The sequence below is a fragment of the Neolamprologus brichardi genome, chromosome 8, assembly GCF_056152115.1.
Source record: "Neolamprologus brichardi isolate AB-2024 chromosome 8, ASM5615211v1, whole genome shotgun sequence".
Lineage (NCBI taxonomy): Eukaryota > Metazoa > Chordata > Actinopteri > Cichliformes > Cichlidae > Neolamprologus > Neolamprologus brichardi.
The window spans coordinates 5979653-5998351 of record NC_142111.1 but is presented as its reverse complement, the minus strand read 5'-3'; the positions used below and the strand labels follow the sequence as shown (position 1 = coordinate 5998351).

Genomic DNA, 18699 nt, shown 5'->3' with positions numbered 1-18699 from the left:
TTCTTTAGCTTTAAGCCTTTTTTTAATGCTTGACCTGCTTAAAGACAGGATGGTGTAAACGCAGGCTGTCGACGTTAACACCTGATAGCTGCTTTTGTTCTCATACGCATAAAAGTTAAAGTAAATGATGTGAGACAGATAAATTATTTCATTATCACAGCAGAGTTAAAAATTATAATTGCTGAGCTGCATTAGGGAGCCTGGAGGTGGTTTTAGCACACTAATATGTGCAGCAAAGTGGGCGTAATCCTCTGTAAGTGGGTAATCAGCGGCACAGACTGTAGCACAGTGCGCATGCAGGGGATTTGGTTTTTTATTGAGCTTTTAGGACCTAAAAAGTAACTACACGTGGTCTTTTTTAGAAGTAACGTGATCTGTCAGTATGATCTGTCTGTGTCTACACTTCACATTAAGGAAAAAAATGGGCAACACTATAAGCAAATGAACACCTTGAAGACTGAAGCAGAAAAGCCTAGAGGGGCATCTGCTTTTCAGACATTTTAAAGCGGAGGAGTTGAATCCGTCCTCAGGGGGAGCATGCAGGAAATCGTAAAAGTTTCCAAGCTGGTCACTTTAAAGGAATGTGACACAGCATGTAAACCTGTTTTATTTATATGGTAAATGGTCTGTATTTGTATAGCGCTTTACTAGTCCCTAAGGACCCCAAAGCGCTTTGCACTATACACAATCATCCACACATTCACACACTGGTGATGGCAAGCTACAGTGTAGCCACAGCCACCCTGGAGCGCACTGACAGAGGCGAGGCTGCTGGACACTGGCGCCACCGGGCCCTCTGACCACCACCAGTAGGGCAACGGGTGAAGTGTCTTGCCCAAGGACACAACGACCGAGACTGTCGGAGCCGGGGCTCGAACCGGCAACCTTCCGATTACAAGACAAACGCCCAACTCTTGAGCAACGATCGCCCCATATACTGAATTGGATGATATTGAAAGTGAGCAATAAATTGTTCTTCCTGTTTAACATATGGCACGCCATACTTTATAAAGAGTGATTGGATTATTTTTCTAGTTATAGATCTAACATGGCTTTTTAAAAAAAATCACATTTATTTAATTATTTCTGTTGTCCATTAAGTCTAAATGTAATGTCTGCGCTTTCTTGGATGAAATACTGGTTACTTCACATTTTACTCTACTTTGTCTTCTGTAATATATGCACTGTTGCACAGCCAGCAGACATGGAGCCCTGTTAAATGATCCTTTTTTGGTTTCTTTATCGGAAAAAGTTTGGCTTAAAGGCAGAGGAGCTGAAACGGCTCATTTCAGGGGATGGATCAACTGAGGGGCCATCTATCATATTAATAAAATGATTATGATTAAGTTATGTGGAGTCCAGGGATAAAAATATGAAGCTTTAGGAAGAATAATAGGACCACGTCAATCATTTATTATCCACAAATCTGTCCACATGATTCGTAACGAAGTGTAACGAAGTGTAACGAAGCGTAACTAAGCGTAACTAAGCGTAACTAAGCACTCCATCAGGACTAAAACGTGTGTAAATAAGAAAAACTGAACAGATGACAGCAGCAGTTTGTTTTCTTAAACTGAACTAAGAAGAGGAAAAAAATATGAGAACACTTTGCTGACGTTTTTGGTAATAAAAAGCAGCAAGTCAAAATATTAGGGATATCCACTCTCACTGGGGAGCTCATATGGTGACTTCATGTTTTAAACTTTGTAGGTTAAGCATTCATCACTGTAACAGTAGATATATCACAGAAAATAAAGAAAACTATAATAGCTCCCCTTCAGTGTAAAAAGGTCGTCACTAGGGATGGGTATCGTTTAGGTTTTATCCGATACCGGTGCCAAACCGGTACTTTTGAAACGGTGCCGGTGCTTAAACGGTGCTCGAACCAGTGCTCGAACCGGTGCTTAAAGAATGGAGAACACAAAATTGGTCCAAAAACCTCTCATGTTCAGCTGATAACAATGTTAGCCTTTTCTGCAGCTATGGGGCATATATGGTATCACTCTTGGCTGGAAGCAGTGCTTAAACAATGGAAAAAACACAAACTTTGTACAAAAATCTCTCATGTTTAACTGTTTTCCACTTTTTCTTTGGTCATTTTAGCCTTTTTGGCCAGGGTGAAGGGAGTATCTGCCATCAAACAAGAAGACAGCCGCATGTAACTATGACGGTGTTTGCTAGTTCACCTTACATGCATTAATGTAATAACGTGGTTAGCCTACTCAACGTAAATTACACACGAACAACATTAAGCTACTCACTCAGAGAAGAACGGCTGCTGCTGCATCATCATCCGTCATCATTTCTGCTACACTGGCAGGGCTAGGGGCCAGAACTCTACTCTTCGGGTTTTTGGGGGATGTTGCTAACTCCGGGACCGATAACAGGCACCACACCCGCAGTAGATGCGCTCGGTGTGAGGTCTTGCAGCAAGCTATCAAATACGGCACATTTCTCGGCTTTTAAAAAAAACGCTATGCGTCGCCAGGTGATTCATCAGATTTGAGGAGTTACCTCCTTTGCACAGTATCACAGTATCAGCTTAAAGCGCTTGTTGCAGGCTGCTGAGTTTGCATATTTTGCTGTGAAGTACAGCCAGACTTTTGACCGCTTCGCCTTGAGCATTTTTAATCTGTAGCTCTGCTCTAAAAGAACGTACGTACCTGGGCCCGCCTACTATCCTCGGAAACGTAAAATGATTGGCTAGAATCTAAAGTGTATCACAGCTCAGGATAAAAAAGCACCAAAATAAAGCACCGAAATGTGCGCTGCTTTTCGGTCTGGTTACTACCGTTTATGTCAGAACCGGTGCCATCATGGCACCGGATACCGGTACCCATCCCTAGTCGTCACTGAAGAAAATTTGAAAGATGAACTCAAAAGCTTTGTGTGTCGTATAGTCTGATGATCGTGGAGGCCTCACTGTGGGGGAAGAAAAGAGGTGACGCTCCAAAGGGTCATGGTTTGTAATATTTGTGTGACCTAGCTTTTGTGCAAAAAGTGTGATAAGAACTCGGGGCAGCTTCCTTCTCGGCTCATATTCCCCCGCGTACGGCGTCACTCCTGAACGATTCTGTATGGGAAACATCGCCTGAGGCGTTTTCCTTCTTCCTCAAAGTAAAACTTCCTCTCGATTACTTCTGACAGCAAACCATCCCAGACTGCCTCCGCTCACCTTGTCCCTTCTTGAACTTCTTTCTTCACCGCTTTTCGCTCTCTCCCTTTATCTCCCCCACTGTCCATCATCTTGTGCCATTTACACCAAGTCTTCTGCCACTTTTAATCAAAAGCAATTCAGAAATATGATATTTTACTACTTCTCTTACCTTAAATGCTTTTTTTTGCCTTTTTTTCACCTCCATTTAATCTCTGCTACCACTCTCGCTCATGCGTCATACTCTGTGAGCTGCAGTGAAGGATCCTGGGCTGCTGACACTGTCTTGGACATCGACTGAAGGACGTATGATAATAAAGAGTGACTGCAGCGTGTCTGCCTTCTAGTCTCCTGTGACGGGTTTTGGTGAATAGCTCAGCCGTCTTGTATCGGCGAGATGAGAATAACCTCCAGACAGCAAAGAGGGCAGCATGAGCAGGATTTTTAAACCCAGTGAACATTGCAGGAGGAAGAGGAAGGTGGAGAAGAGGGTCATGGAACAGTGAACTAGGAAAAGTACAGTCTGTCCCCTTGATAGATTTTTAAATGCTTGAATCTGTAAAGCTGGTAAATCCTAACCTGCTATGTGTGTGCGTCGAGTAGTAGACTTGATACAGGCTCATTCATAATGCATCACTATCCCATCATTTTATTTTCTCCACTAAAATCCACCATCGCCTCATCAAGAAACTGTTTGGGATGGATCCCAGGTAGCTCACTGACATGTTTTGACTTGATAAGAGTCTGATCCTCATATCTGGATGGATGATTAGTTTGCCGAGATAATCATGTCTCTTCGAGGCGACTGCAATGAACAAGGTGTAATTATAACACCAGGAAGACAATCAGGACTTTGTCAGAGAGCACAACAGTCAAGGATGTAATGACAACGAGCAGTAGGGGGACAGAGGTGGTGTTCAGACTGCAGAGGAAAAAGTGGAGGATTAGACGAGATGATGGATAGATTTGTGGAATGTGAAAAGCATCCCCGATAGGGCGAGAAGGTAGGTCAGACACAGAAAATGGCTGGGAGACAGATAAAGAGTAAATACAGTGTGTGATAGTGTGAGAGAGATGGTGTTTGGCTGGGAATGGCAGATACAAACAGGGTAATAAAAGGACAGAGCGAAAAAGACACGTCTACCAGTTAGAGGAGCCAGCAGCAGTTAACCTGACTGCTTGGATAACCACGGGGGAAGTAGATAACCTCAGCTGGGCAGACACCTTAAAACGGCCGGTCTGACCTTGCCCGCTGTGCTTGTACAGACACACAGTGTATGGAGTGAAAATATGCGCATTAATCTCTCACTCTGAGAAGGTGTGTTGTTTTAAAGATGCTGCTAGTGAGTGTGGGCGAAATCATACGATCGATACGATGCCTTCAATGTTAGTCAGAAATGACCGTATGTGGAAGATCAGCTTGCAGTGTTACAGGAAATTGTAGGATTCTGCAGGTAGTTTAATTAAAGGCACAGGAAGCACAGAGTGAGGAGGGGCCTAGCAGACGCCGACTGGCTACTTAAATGTACTTACTACTAGGGCTGTTCGATATGACGATATAAAAACGTCTATCGTTTCATTTTACGCTATCGTTTGTTTCGTGGTGTCGCAAAATAATCTGTTTACGGCAATATTTGTTCATCGTCAAAGGAGCTTGCAAAGAAAAGCGTCTGGACTTCTTTAAGTTACTTGAAGACGTTTCACCTCTCATCCGAGAGGCTTCTTCAGTTCTAAGGTCAAATGGTGGAGAGTCCCAGATATAACCCTAGTGGGAGTGTCCCCCCACAGAGGGACAAAAGGACCCCCTGATGATCCTCTAATCGCCTGAGCCAAGGTGGGAAACTGGGTGTGGGTCCCAATCAGCCAGGGTTTCAGGTGAGCTCATTGAGAAACCTGGCCCCACCTTATCATGCGAATTCCTGAGATCACATGGCCCAGGATGTGAGTGGGCGTTAAGGCGTCTGGGGAGTGAACTGATGTGAACATTGGCATCCTCGAAAGCCAATGTTCACATTTTGGACAGAGAGGACAGATGGTTTGAAAGAGGAGTGAAAGAAGCCATCTATGTCCACTGTGAGCGACCATCTTTGAACAGAGGCGGTGGTTTACGACACCAACTCTCTGCCATCTATAATCCAGTTTTGAGATCCCTTCCCAGACGCCTTAACGCCCACTCACACCCTGGGCCATCTGACCTCAGGAATTCGCATGATAAGGTGGGGCCAGGTTTCACAATGAGCTCACCCGAAACTCTGGCTGATTGGGACCCACACCCAGTTCCACACCTTGGCTCAGGCGATTAGAGGATCATCAGGGGGTCCTTTTGTCCCTCTGTGGGGGGAAACTCCCACCAGGTTTATATCTGGGACTCTCCACCATTTGACCTTAGAACTGAAGAAGCCTCTCGGATGAGAGGTGAAACGTCTTCAAGTAACTTAAAGAAGTCCAGACGCTTTTCTTTGCAAGCTCCTTTGACTACGATGACCTGGATGACTGAGAACCTTCACAGACAATATTTGTTCATGGTTTTGATGGTCACTGTAGTGGCTATATTAATTTCTTAAAGTTCTCTCTTTCTCTTATATTTAATATAACCACACTACAGACAGACAAGCGCCTGTTTTTATGCGTAGTCGTTAGCAACAACAACGGTAAAACCACCGCGTGTCTGCTTGATTATTTTCCATGTAAACCTTTCACAATAAAGCTCAAGATCCTGTTGAGACTTTTCAAAATAAACTGAATCACGTGAAAGATTATGCAGAGTACTTACGAATGAGAAGCAAAAAAGATCCGTCAGGTGCTAAAAAATAAACCTTAGACTCAAAACGTTAGAACAGGCTTTTCCCCGCAGCACGCCGTGTCATAAATACTCACAAAGAAAACGGCGGCCGTTACAACTTATGTCTAAAAATGTATAGTTTCATGCATCAGTTAAAACACTCGACTCCAGGTACACAACGCCCAGCTGGAAACACTTCACACAAGTCGAGCTGTCTGAGATTCACAGAATTTACAGAAAATGTTACATTTTTGTGATTTATATCGTTATCGGACGATAGATGTCTTATATCGGGATATGAGATTTTGGTCATATCGCACAGCCCTACCTACTACACAACTGCCATAAAGGGAAAGGACACCAAAACCATTTTTTTTGCCAGGGTCTAAACATATATTTCATAGCTGGGCACTTGGGGATCAACTTCCTTTTGTATACAGCCTCAAGTGGCCACTGGAACTTAATTTAAAATCCTTCTAACATTCAAGGTCTTTAATATACAGGCCTCATCTTACTTTAATGACCTCACAGTACCGTGTCATCCCAGTAGAGAAGTTCGCTCTCATACGGTTGGCTTACTTGTGGTTCCGAGGATATTTAAAAGTCGAATGGGAGGCAGAGCCCCTCTTCTGTGCTGCCAGTTTGGATTCGGGAGACAGACACCCTCTGTACGTTTAAGATTAGGCTTCGAACTTTCCGTGTCGATAAAGCTTATAGTTAGGGCGACACTAAATCCTCCCTTTGTTATGCTGCAATAGGCGTAGGCTGCTGGGAGCTTCACTAAGCGTTTCTTCTTCACCCACATTTTTTTTTCTCCATCCACTGTGCGTTTACGCACCACTCTGCATTTAATCATTAGTTATTATTAATCTCTGGCTCTATACCAGAGCATGTCTTTTGTCCAGTCTTCCTCCCCTCACTCCCAGCGGGTCGCAGCAGATGACTGCCCGTCCCTGAGTCTGGGTTCATCGGAAGTTTCTTCCTGTTCAAAAGGGAGTTTTTCCTTTTCACTATCACCAAGTGCTTGTTCATAGCGAGTCTTTGATTGTTGTATTATTGTAAGGTTTTTATCTTACAATATAAAGCGACTGTTGTTGTGAATTGGCGATATATAACTATTACTGAATTGAATTGAACTGAACTGAAGAAACTGTAGACTTTTAGCATGTCTGCACTCGTTGATTTTTCATCTCTGGAGGCTGCCACTTGGTTAAAGTGAGAATTATTTATAGAATTAAGAGGTAAAAGAGTCCTTGAATTTTGTATAAAATGTGGTTCCTCATGTTTCATCACAGATCACAGATTAACATCAACGTAACGGTGGCTGGATCCCACACGTTTGTTAGACTCCTGTCTAATGCTCATTTCTTTTCAATGACAAATAGATTTTGTGTTAAGATGCTTTCATGCCTGCAGCGCTGCCCTAAAGTTTTCTACAGGTGGATGTGAGAAAGCAAGTTAGCTTTTAGCCTCCCAGCTCTGGAATCCAAAGTCTGTGTGGATTAAGACTGCAGAGATGTGAGAATAGCACAACTAACTGACCAGAGAATTCATAGTAATTGTTTGTGCATTGTGCGTCATGCGTCCTGCTGCATGCCCTCCACTTGTCTAGTCAGAGCTCGCCTGAAGAGGATTTTCTCCTTCTTGTTCTACAAATGACGGGAAACAGCTTTGGATGACATCCGTACTTGATTCTTGTAAAATCATTTATGACTTTAGTGTCGAGTGTAAGCCTGTATAAATGTATTGAGAGCTCGACAGAGTTTCATGCATTTTCTTCCCATTTAGCTTTGCGGTGCGTTGAAACCTATCCTGGGCTCCTGTCACTGGATGGGAGCTGAAGTGAAGCCTGGACAGGTTGTCAGTCTATCACACAGCTAACACACACCGACAGACAGCCAGCGGTGAGACGCCCAAATGCTACTGAAAATGTCCAGAATAATTTCACAGTGAATAAAACAAGAACATTTTGCAGCTCAGTTCTTGTCTGAAGCTCACGGTGCTAACACTCTCAGAGTCATAATGCTAATAAGGTGATGTTTAGCAGATATACATTTTCCAGCACTCGCCATCTTAAGCTGTATCCAGTTATCGTTAAAAGAAAAGAGTGAAACGGATCCGCTTAAGCTGCTCTTTAGACTGACGCATGGTGACAAATGGAAAGCGACTACACTCCTTTCAGCCTTCTCAAGGGTTTTAAATTGAAGTCAGTCACAATGTAATCCAGGTAATTGCATCTGGAAGCACATTTTTCTGTCCTGTCTGCTCAAGCTTAGCGTGATCTATCTTTATCTTACTTTTATCCCTTTCATCTCTGGTTACACCAAACACCCTCTTTAATTCTTCCCCAGCTGATTAATTAATGCTGTGGGAGTAATAAATTGACTGGACATTGTGTCAATGTGCCGCACACCTTGTGACTGTGCCGGCAGTCTAAAGAGCCGTTTCGCTCCAGCAGGCGATTTTGTTATTGGCACTGGATGAGTCACGCGTCGTTTAGCATCTTGTTAGAATTGTGCACTCATCCCGGTTGGGTCTGTGAAGTTCAAGAGCTTATTAAGTGCTAATCAGCAGCATGTGACTGTTTTTTATTATTAAAAACAAAAACGGTCTGGTGGCGTTACTTGAAGCATTTTGTGCTGATCACTATTACGCATCGTAGTACCTCTGTGATGGTATTAATTGGATCTTCTTTTTTTTTTAAGTCTCTTATTAGCAGGTCCAAGAGAGACGGTTTCTGCAGGTTTATTCTCCTACTGTCTCAAGTGTTATAACATACTTTTTTTTCTGTTCACTTCCCACTGATGGCGTTTACATTTATCTAGAAGACATTTTTGTACGTGGTCGTTGTTTCTCTGAATGTTTAACCGTGTTTGATTCTCAAGGCAAATTCGTTCATTTGAATAATGCACTACAAAAGAAAAAAAATCATCATGGTGCACATAATCACTTTATGAGACTCCAAATGGCAGATTTCACCGTGATGTTAAAAAATAAACGTGTATTCAGGGAAAATTTTTGACTTTGCATGCCCTTATATAGCATCAAACTTTTGATCCTAATGATCGGATACCCACAGATAACGGAGAATTTCCTAAACACAGTCAAAGTAAGAATCACCTAAAAAAAAACATTTTACAAACTATTAGTAGAACTAAATCTTATGTGGAAATTTTAACTGTATTTTTAGGGGTGGGTTTCAATAATCGATTTATCGATTAAAATCGGTTTTAGTTTGAATAAAGCGATATCGATTCATTAAAATCCTGAATCGATTTTTAAATATAAATGTATTTTGCCAGAAACCAAAAATCTCAGGTTAAACCTCACAAAACTATTTCACCACCCACCAAACAACTAAAACAGCAAACGAGAGCAGGTAAACGGATTCCGCAAAAAGAAATAAACACAAAGCGCGGACTCGACGCATCAGAATCAGTGAGATGTCGGCTTTCTCACACCACCGGGGCTGAAAGCCGACAGCTCACTGATTCTGATGCGGCCGATCAGCGCTTTGTTTTTACGTTTTTTTTTTGCACTAGATTCTGAAGCTGCAGGTTTAATCACACTCCAACCAAAATTGACTGAACCAGCAGCAAAAGAAGATCAAATCTAAGCTTCTCATTTCACTTCACATAAACATCGTCATGAATTCTCTTTTACTTTTGCTGTTTTACTTCCACCACGATAAGAAGCTCTCACACAGCTCTCACAAGTGTCAGTACTGATAAATGATCAGAATTCTAATATTTTGACAAAATTTCCCCGATTCGAATCGAATCGAATTTAAATCGTGGATCGAATCAAATCAATTCTAGAAATCAGGGACGATACCCAGCCCCGTGTCTTTTAGAAGCACAAGTAGTAGCGCTTATACTGCCTGTTTAAAATCAATCAAAAGCACTTCAGTGGGATTCAGATGTTTAAGATATAATAAGGATCTGATTATTTCAAGTGTTCTGATACATAAAAGCTTGGAATTTAAAGGTCTGCTTTTTTAAAATTTAACTAACCAATGGTAGATGCCAAACCTTGAACTTACCACTACTACATTATGTCGGCTATCTGCCAAACACAGAGCCCACGCACTGCTTCATCTACATATTGAAAATAACTCACTTTAGCTTTACTACTTAAGTCTTTTTCTTTCTTGTCCTAAAAAGATGAGCATGTCTTGTTTCACACATTCCTGCTTCAAAAAGCACACATCACCAGGGAAAAGTGCGCTAACATTAGTTTGAAGGCTAGATGCCTAGTTTGCTGCTTGGTTGCAGCGCATTAAACTCCATGTAAACAAAGCTGCAGCTCTCACTGAGGTCTAGTTGGAGGCGTGTGGTCCTTATTTTCTCACTCCATCCATCAAAAATTAATCACAGTTTCTCTCGCTCTGCTACCGGACCGCAGCCTGCTGTCAGTCAAACACTGACACACTGACACACATGACAAACTTGTTCCCAAACCACTTTTCTTCCTTTCTGTGAAAAAAGAAAATTCCATGAAATAATAAAAAAACTCTTTTTTTCACTTGACTTTAAAATTATATACATTGGACTTTTCTATTATATAAAATTAAAGAATTAAAAAAAATCATACAGTGTACTACAAAATATCAATGCTATACATTATTAAGTACATATTATATTCACCAATGGGGGTGTCTGGCCCATTGCTACGGGCCATTCAGTCCTTATATGGTTGCAAGAGCTTGGTCCGCATAGCCGGCAATAAGTCGGACTTGTTCCTGGTGGGTGATGGGCTCCGCCAGGGCTGCCCTTTGCCACGATTCTGTTCATAATTTTTATGGACAGGATTTCTAGGCGTAGCCAAGTGGCTGAAGGCTTTCACTTTGGTGGTCTCAGGATCTCATCTCTGCTTTTTGCAGATGATGTGGTCCTGTTGGCTTCATCTGGTGATGGCCTCCAGCTCGCCTTGGAACGGTTTGCAGCCGAGTGTGAAGCTGTGGGAATGAGAGTCAGCACCTCCATATCTGAGGCCATGGTCCTCAGCTGGAAAAGGGTGGAGTGCCCACTCTGGGTCAGCGATGAGACCCTGCCCCAAGTGGAGGAGCTTAAGTATCTCGGGGTCTTGTTCACGAGTGATGGGAGAAGGGAGCGGGAGCTCGACAGACGGATTGGTGCAGCGGCTGCAGTGATGCGGACGCTGCACCGGTCTGTTGTGGTGAAGAGGGAGCTGAGTGTAAAAGCGAAGCTCTCAATTTACCGGTCGATCTACGTCCCTACCTCACATATGGTCACGAGCTGTGGGTAGTGACCAAAAGACGAGATCGCGAATACAAGCGGCGGAAATGGGCTTCCTCCGAAGGGTGGCTGGCCTCTCCCTTAGAGATAGGGTGAGAAGTTCAGCCATTCAGGAGGGGCTCAGAGTAGAGCCGCTGCTCCTCCACACCGAAAGGAGCCAGCTGAGGTGGTTCGGGCATCTGACAGGGATGCCCCCTGGGCGCCTACTGGGCGAGGTTTTCCGGGCATGTCCGACAGGGAGGAGGCCCCGGGGCAGATCCAGGACACGCTGGAGAGATTATATCTTTCGGCTGGCCTGGGAACGCCTTGGTGTTCCCCCGGATAAGCTGGAGGAGGTGGCTGGGGAGAGGGAGGTCTGGGGTTCTCTGCTTGGGCTGCTGTCCCCGCGACCCGGCCCCGGATAAGTGGAAGAAAATGGATGGATGGATATTATATTCAAGAACCAGTGATAAACTAAAACAGGAAATAATAAAGGAAGCTGAGATCAAAATAAATTTTACAACAGGGTATTTAAAGAGAGGCAAATCTGTAGATACGCAAGTTAAAATATTTAGCTCCTGTCATGCTGTGTCACAAAAATCTATCAGCTTCTGACACAATCGGAAATAGAGGACAAGCTTATTAAAGCCATTTGATGGCAGTTGAAGCTCTATGGTTCAGCTTTACTGTTAGACCTGTACTCTTGCTCATCCCGTTGGTGATTATGGGCAAATATTCATGGGTTAATGGCATGTCACATGAGTAGCATGAGGCAAAACTTCCCCTATACATTTAATGACGACAATGTTAAGTGTCACGTCAGAGGTTTAGCAGTGCTGCGTATCCTATAAATGGTAGCATATTCAAGCTAAACCCAGAATACTCTCAATCTTTAGGAAGTACTATCACTTAAGCGTTAGCTTTGGAGGATAAATTTCCTCCATAGAACTGATTGTTGACCCAGGTGCTTCAAGAATAAGCTCAGGAAGTGGAATTGTTTCTCTAAAGTTTTGTTTCATGGGAAAATTTCTATTTAAATCCTTAAATGAGAGAAATGCTTTACTCCTTTTCATGACACCGCAAAGTGCTAAAATACTATTGGGAAAGACTGCAGGTAAAGCAATAATTACAACATATAGCTTTTCTGTTTTTAAGAAGTAGCAGTTTTGCCTTTTTTCTGCTAATAAACATGTTGCATTTATTATGAAGACCTTTCTAGTTGTGCTTTTAATGAAGAAAGTACTATTTAGACTCTAGCAGACAAGATGATGTGGCTGATATTGTAAGGTAGTTATTAGGTAATTATAGAAGTGGATGTTTGATGTTACATAATTTTAAAAAATGCATTACTCATTGGTCATCAGTATTTTATAGGCTAGAGCAGGAGTGGGCAACTCCAGGCCTTAAGGACCGGTGTCCCTGCAGGTTTTAGATGTGTCCTTGATTCAACACAGCTGATTTAAATGGCTAAATTACCTCCTCAACATGTTTTGAAGTTCTCCAGAGGCCTGGTAATGAACTAATCATTTGATTCATGTGTGTTGACCAAGAGTGATATCTAAAACCTGCAGGACAACGGCCTTTGAGGCCTGGAGTTGCGCACTCCTGCCCTAGAGTAAATACAAAATTTAGTTTTTAAATGATAATTTTATTGTAGAAAAAAGCATGAAGTGAAGCAGGCTAAAAGAAAAAGAAAACAAAAAGAAACAAAGTCAGTAATATCTATCACTGTGGAAAGAGTTACAAAACCATTTCTAAGGCTTTGGGACTCCACTGAACCACAAAGAGCCATTATCCACACAACGACATCTGAAGAACTCCACGGCTAACTTGTCAAAGTTCGTAATTCAACAGTAAGAAAGAGGCTGGGCAAAAATGGCCTCCATGTGAGAGATCCAAGGAGAAACCCTGTCTGACATTTGCCACAAAACATCATTGGAAGGTTTGAGTCCCGTTCCATCTGGTGTAAAACTAACTAAAAAGATCATAGCAACAGTCAAACATGGTGGTGGAAGTTATGTGGCTGCTTTGCTTCTTCAGGACCTGGATGACTTGCTGTAACTGACTGAACCTGACTTCTATCAGAAAACCCTGAAAGATAATGTCCAGCTATCAGCTTGTACCCTTCAACTGAAGCAAAATTGGGTTATGCAGCGGGACAATGATCTGAGACACAGCAGCAAGGCCATCTCTGAATGGCTCTAAATGACAAACTGTTGGTTTTGAAGTGGCCCAGTCACAGTCCGGTCTCCAATCTGATTGAGATTCTTCGACATTACCTTCATCAAGCCGTACATGCTCAAACAACCCCCTCAAGGGTGGCTGAATTCAAACAAAGAAGAGTGGGCTTGAGTTTTTCACCTCTTCCACAGTGAGGTGAAAAACTCATTGCCAGATATCTTAAGTGCTCAATTTCAGTTCATGCTGCCAAGGATGGCACTACCAGTTATTAGGTGTAGGGGGCAATTATTTTTTCTCAAAATGCTTTTTCCCTGCATTTTGAATTACTATTATTATCTTATCTACACTAGAGTATTTATTTAGTTCACGCTTTTTTGTTTAATTCCTTCTCCTTTTTCCCTTATTCTCAGAGTTTGCAGCATAAATTCTGTTGTTATACAGCGAGCACCTTTGATGTCGTCAGCTAATGCTATCCAGAGAGATTCAAACTCTCTTACACAGACACACAAAGACACACAAATGTATAAAGCGCCTGTAAGGGAAATTATAGCAGCAGAATGGGGGCTCAGTGATTCCAGCTGTTTATTCATGGCATAAGATAATGAGATATTCTCTTCAAAACGTTTGAGACACTGTAAGTTTATAAGCAAACCAAGAGTCTGAAAAAATTTTGAATAAAAATCTACAACTGCGGGCTTGCTGCTTAAACTTTCCAAACTGAATGGAAATGTCTTATCTAACACAGAGCACAGGTAAAACAACACTGGTTAGTAACTGGTAGTAGTTCATGAGATGACCTGGTGACGCAGAGCTTCTGATAAATGAAGAAAATTTATCCCGAGGAAACCTCACCAGACTCAGACTGTTTGTTTATTTAATGAAAAAAACAACAACTTTTCAGTCAAAGGAAATGCATTTCAGTCCAATAAAGTGAAACCCTAGAATAAGTAAATTGCTTCCAACTGCTTGTCTTTGTGTTTGCTTCCCTTATCAATGGTTTTTGACTCCACCATCATTGCATATACTTTTTAAAAAATAATAATAATAATAGCTTCACCTTATTTACTTTCTTTTTGCAAATGAAAGGAAAATATTACAACCAGACAGAGGGAGCACATGGTTTACCTTGCTTTACATAATAACTACAAAACAGCAAGTTTGGCTCGAAATAAACATCCAGCTTTTGTGATTGTAGTGAGAGTTTTAGGGGGAGTGTTTGAACCGTTTTAAGGCTTATAAGCTATATTAGTCTAAACCTGGAAGCAAGGTATAATCTGTCGAAAGGTTAAAATAATAACATCCATCCATCCATTCGCTTCCGCTTATCAGGGTCGCGGGGGGCGCTGGAGCCTATCCCAGCTGTCATAGGGCGAGAGGCAGGGTACACCCTGGACAGGTCGCCAGTCTGTCGCAGGGCCAACACACAGGGACAGACAACCATTCGCGCTCACATTCACACCTAATGGCAATTTGGATTTTCCAATTAACCTATCCCCACAAGCTGCATGTCTTTGGACGGTGGGAGGAAGCCGGAGTACCCGGAGGGAACCCACGCAAACACGGGGAGAACATGCAAACTCCACACAGAAAGACCCCGGCCTGATGTTGGAATTGAACTCAGGACCTTCTTGCTGTGCGGCAACAGTGCTAACCACCGTGCCACCGTGCTGCCGAAAAATAATAACAATAATTTTTAAAAAGTGCATACCAACGCTTTCAAATTGGATGTTATAGCAGTTTCTCTATGAACAGCATAGCCGTTTAGTAAGCTATCATCAAGTCAATTAAACAACAAAATTGCACTTTTAATTTTTTTTTTTAAGTTTGGCTTTTGTTGGTTTTGAGTGGAAGCGGTGTGTATGAGTGCGCACTTGGTCTGAAAACTGGAAAGCTTTATTGAGTATTTTTGGTGTTGATATGGTGTTAGAGTTGTCTCGAGACCCTTACCATTTTACCAGCGAGTTAATATTATTGGCTTATATTAACATTTTGCTGAAATATCGACATTGGAATTTGTTAAAACGATCAGCCGTTATTTCAGAATGCCAGATTTTAAAATCACCAAATATCAGTGTTAAAAATGTCTGGTCGGGCTCTGCCAGGGACGACTGTGTTCTCAGTGAACAGGTTAAACCAATTGTTTGCAAACTACTTCCACTATGTCCCACTTTAGAAGTCAATAATAGTTCACATGCCTCATATTTTAAACATTTTTTATAAATCAACAATATAAAAGAAAATTTCCATATGCACAAAAGTATCAGCAATTTAATTTTTTATCATATTCATTCAATACAGTTTGACTCCGGGTTTTTAGCCTGGTCACCCAAGCCCAAACTGACGTTTTTCTGTCCCCACCCCCACAGTTTGACAACAACTTTGTTAAACTGATGAGAAGTGTTTAACCAGACTAACTGCTTATGCTGCCTCTGGTGTGTATACCAAGCTTCGCTAGCTGCGTCCTTTCTTGACGTCTTGCCACTTGATACTCCCTTTAGGCATTTATTTTGGGTTAAGACCAGATACGTATCTGAAGGAAGGTTAGGGAGACCATAACTTTATATACATGATCAGTAATTCATAAAAACTGAATGTTTGCAGCCAGTTAAATCTCATAAGAATCATTTAAAACGTTTGCTGACTTTTCACCAGAAAGGTTTTAAAAATCTTTTTTCCCCACACGTTTATTTCTAGTACACATGCCCCAGGTTTCATCTACACCTCTACCCAGATTTCTGATACAATCACTTCTCTTACCCTGGCATTGCTCTGTAATGAATGTTAATATGCTAATCATGTGAATGATCAGCCATTAAAAACAAGCAGACGTACCATCATCATCTTTACTATGACAGTTTAAACCAGTCAACTCGTTTATATGTTTCCTAGGTTGACTGTTGAGATGAGATGTGATCATAATTAGAAAATTTAACATTTTTTGCTAATATTACTTTGACTTTAAAGTCATCTTCTCATACGCCTTTGAACAGCTTCCAGTGCTGCTGATATAAATCCCTGGAAACGACATTGTGCGTTCTGTGATTTCACCATGATCCAAGTTCAGGGACTCAAGTGTGCACAGAAAGCAAACCTCAGCTTGTGTCAAACTGAAAACACTTTCTTGAAGAGGATCATTGTTGTATTGAATTATGATACAGGGACTACATGTTCTTTTCCCCCTCTCTTTCTCTTGTTGAAATGTCCAGTTTCCAGCACAGCACATCACCTAAGTTTTGTAAACAGGAGCATACCTGCTGGGGGGTTTTGGGCGGGGCTTGAGCTGTCAGCACAGAGTTCTCATTTAAAGCTATGAAGTATCTGTGAGAGAATATTGAGCTGCACTGCCGTGTGTGTCTGTGAGCCCCCACGGCTCATGAAAAATGCTACAGGTTTGTGGCCACGACAGCATAATCGTTTCTCACCACCTGCCTCACTGCCAGATTTATCTTCCTGCAGCTTCCCCCACTTTCATACAATTTAATTCAGGGGTGTCAAACTCAAATACACAGTGGGCCAAAATTCAAAACTGGAACAAAGTCGCGGGCTAACGTTAATATTTATTGAAATATATTTATTCCTCCAGATATAAGAATGAATCCTTTCTTATGGACTCAAACACGTTTTGCTGAAAAACTGAATATGGAACAAGCAAAGCTTAATACTAAACAATATATATATTAGCTGTATAATACCAGTAGGCCAGCTCTAATAGTAATTTGGTGTGGCTTCGTGGGCCAAATGTAATTAGGCTGTGGGCCAAATTTGGCCCGCAGGCCAGAGTTTGACACCTATGATTTAATTCAAGTTGATCGTCATTTTGACACAGCGGAGGATCCAGCGTGCGCACAGAGGCACTTAAATTAGTCCAGAGATATACGAGAAGATGCCCTTGAAGGACAGATCATCTAAATTTAAATCTAATGCTGTTTTTGATTTGTAGAAGTGTAATCCCAGAACTTTGTGATCGCGTCTTGTAATGGTTGGCAGCTTCTATAGTTGGGTTTACAGCATTCTCCAATAGATTTCGCTTCAAGATTTCTATTCGTCAAGTGCCGTATCTCTGCCTTGCCAATACCTCTGATGTAACAAGCAACCTTCAGATTAATAGAGGTTTTCTCTGACTTTAAAAACCTTGTTCAACACATGGTAACACCAGCTGTGTGTGTGTTGGATCTGAATCGGTAAATATTGAACAGCTTTTACATTTCCTCTCTCCTAAAGAGTTCCTCTTGTTCCTTTTGTCCCCACCCTTAGGGAGAGTTTCTTTCTTCTCTTCTGGCTCTGAGAACCTCCACCGCGTGGAGAAGGTGATGTGGGGGACACGCTACGCCATCACTGTGTCCTTCACCTGCGACCCTGCACACGCCATCTCTGACCCTGCCCTGCCATGAGGCAACCACGGATGATGGATGACGGCACTGCCCACTGGTTCCGATAGGCCCTGCAACAAAGAGGCGGAATAGGCAGGAATTAAGAACAAGGGGAAGGAAAAAGAGCTTTTACATGGATTTTTACATTGGTATTTTGTAGCTGCTCGGTCAATATCTTCAATTTTCTCCGTTTATTTTTCAAGTATTGACTTGCTGATGGTGCAACAGGGAAAAAAGAGCCACATGTGGTCTACTCTGTGCTTTCCTGTTTGTTACACACTCTTGTGTTTTTATCCTGTTTTCTACAGAAATGTCTTTTTTTCCTGCACCATCTTAATCGCTGGTTTTAAGGGTTTTTCAGTTCCCCTCCAGGCTTTCTGCCAAAGCAAGATTGTTTTCTGCCTTTCTGTTTATTATTTTAAGAGAGCTGCTGATTCCCTGAAGAAGAGATCTGAAACTTATGAACTGCCAACTGAATAATCAACATTTCATCACCAAGTACCACTCATACCCCGTCCTATGACCCGTTGAGCTATTTTCTTCTAAGAAGAACCGTCTCTCTGTCCTGTTCGTTTGGTTTTTCCTGCCTTATGCTTCTGTGCAGTCTTGAGGATGTTTTGAAATAAAATGACATCAAAAGTTTTCCTGGTTTTGTTAGTCATACATCTGTACTTTTCTATTTTAAAAGCCTGGAATATTAAACCTTTATGTATTACTACTTTTTAAATTCAATTAACCAGTGTTATACCCGTCTCTGCTCCTGCTGATTGCTACTAGAGTCTTATCCGCCCTTCCTTTGTGAGCCAGCCACTTGAGGAATCTCTCGATTGATCTGAGACTATCATGTGGTTGGGAAGTCATCATCCTTGCCTTTCTTATTTTTCACACAGCTGCACCGAACCACCCACCGTTTCCATTCTCATTTTTTCTTTATCAATTCTGGAGTTTTTTGATTTTAGGATCCATAATTTTGTG

At 42.0% G+C, this 18699-nt stretch overlaps 1 protein-coding gene across 1 annotated transcript in view; it reads left to right on the top strand.

Moving 5' to 3' along the window:
• ogfod3 (2-oxoglutarate and iron dependent oxygenase domain containing 3) overlaps window positions 1-18366 on the top strand; it is a 38431-nt gene extending 20065 nt beyond the window's left edge. Inside the window, exon 9 of the mRNA XM_006797012.3 lies at window positions 17609-18366. Within this exon, the coding sequence (XP_006797075.1) occupies window positions 17609-17745 (137 nt within the window). The 3' untranslated portion in view covers window positions 17746-18366. The remainder of the gene's footprint in view (window positions 1-17608) is intronic.
• The last annotated feature ends 333 nt before the right edge of the window (window positions 18367-18699 follow it).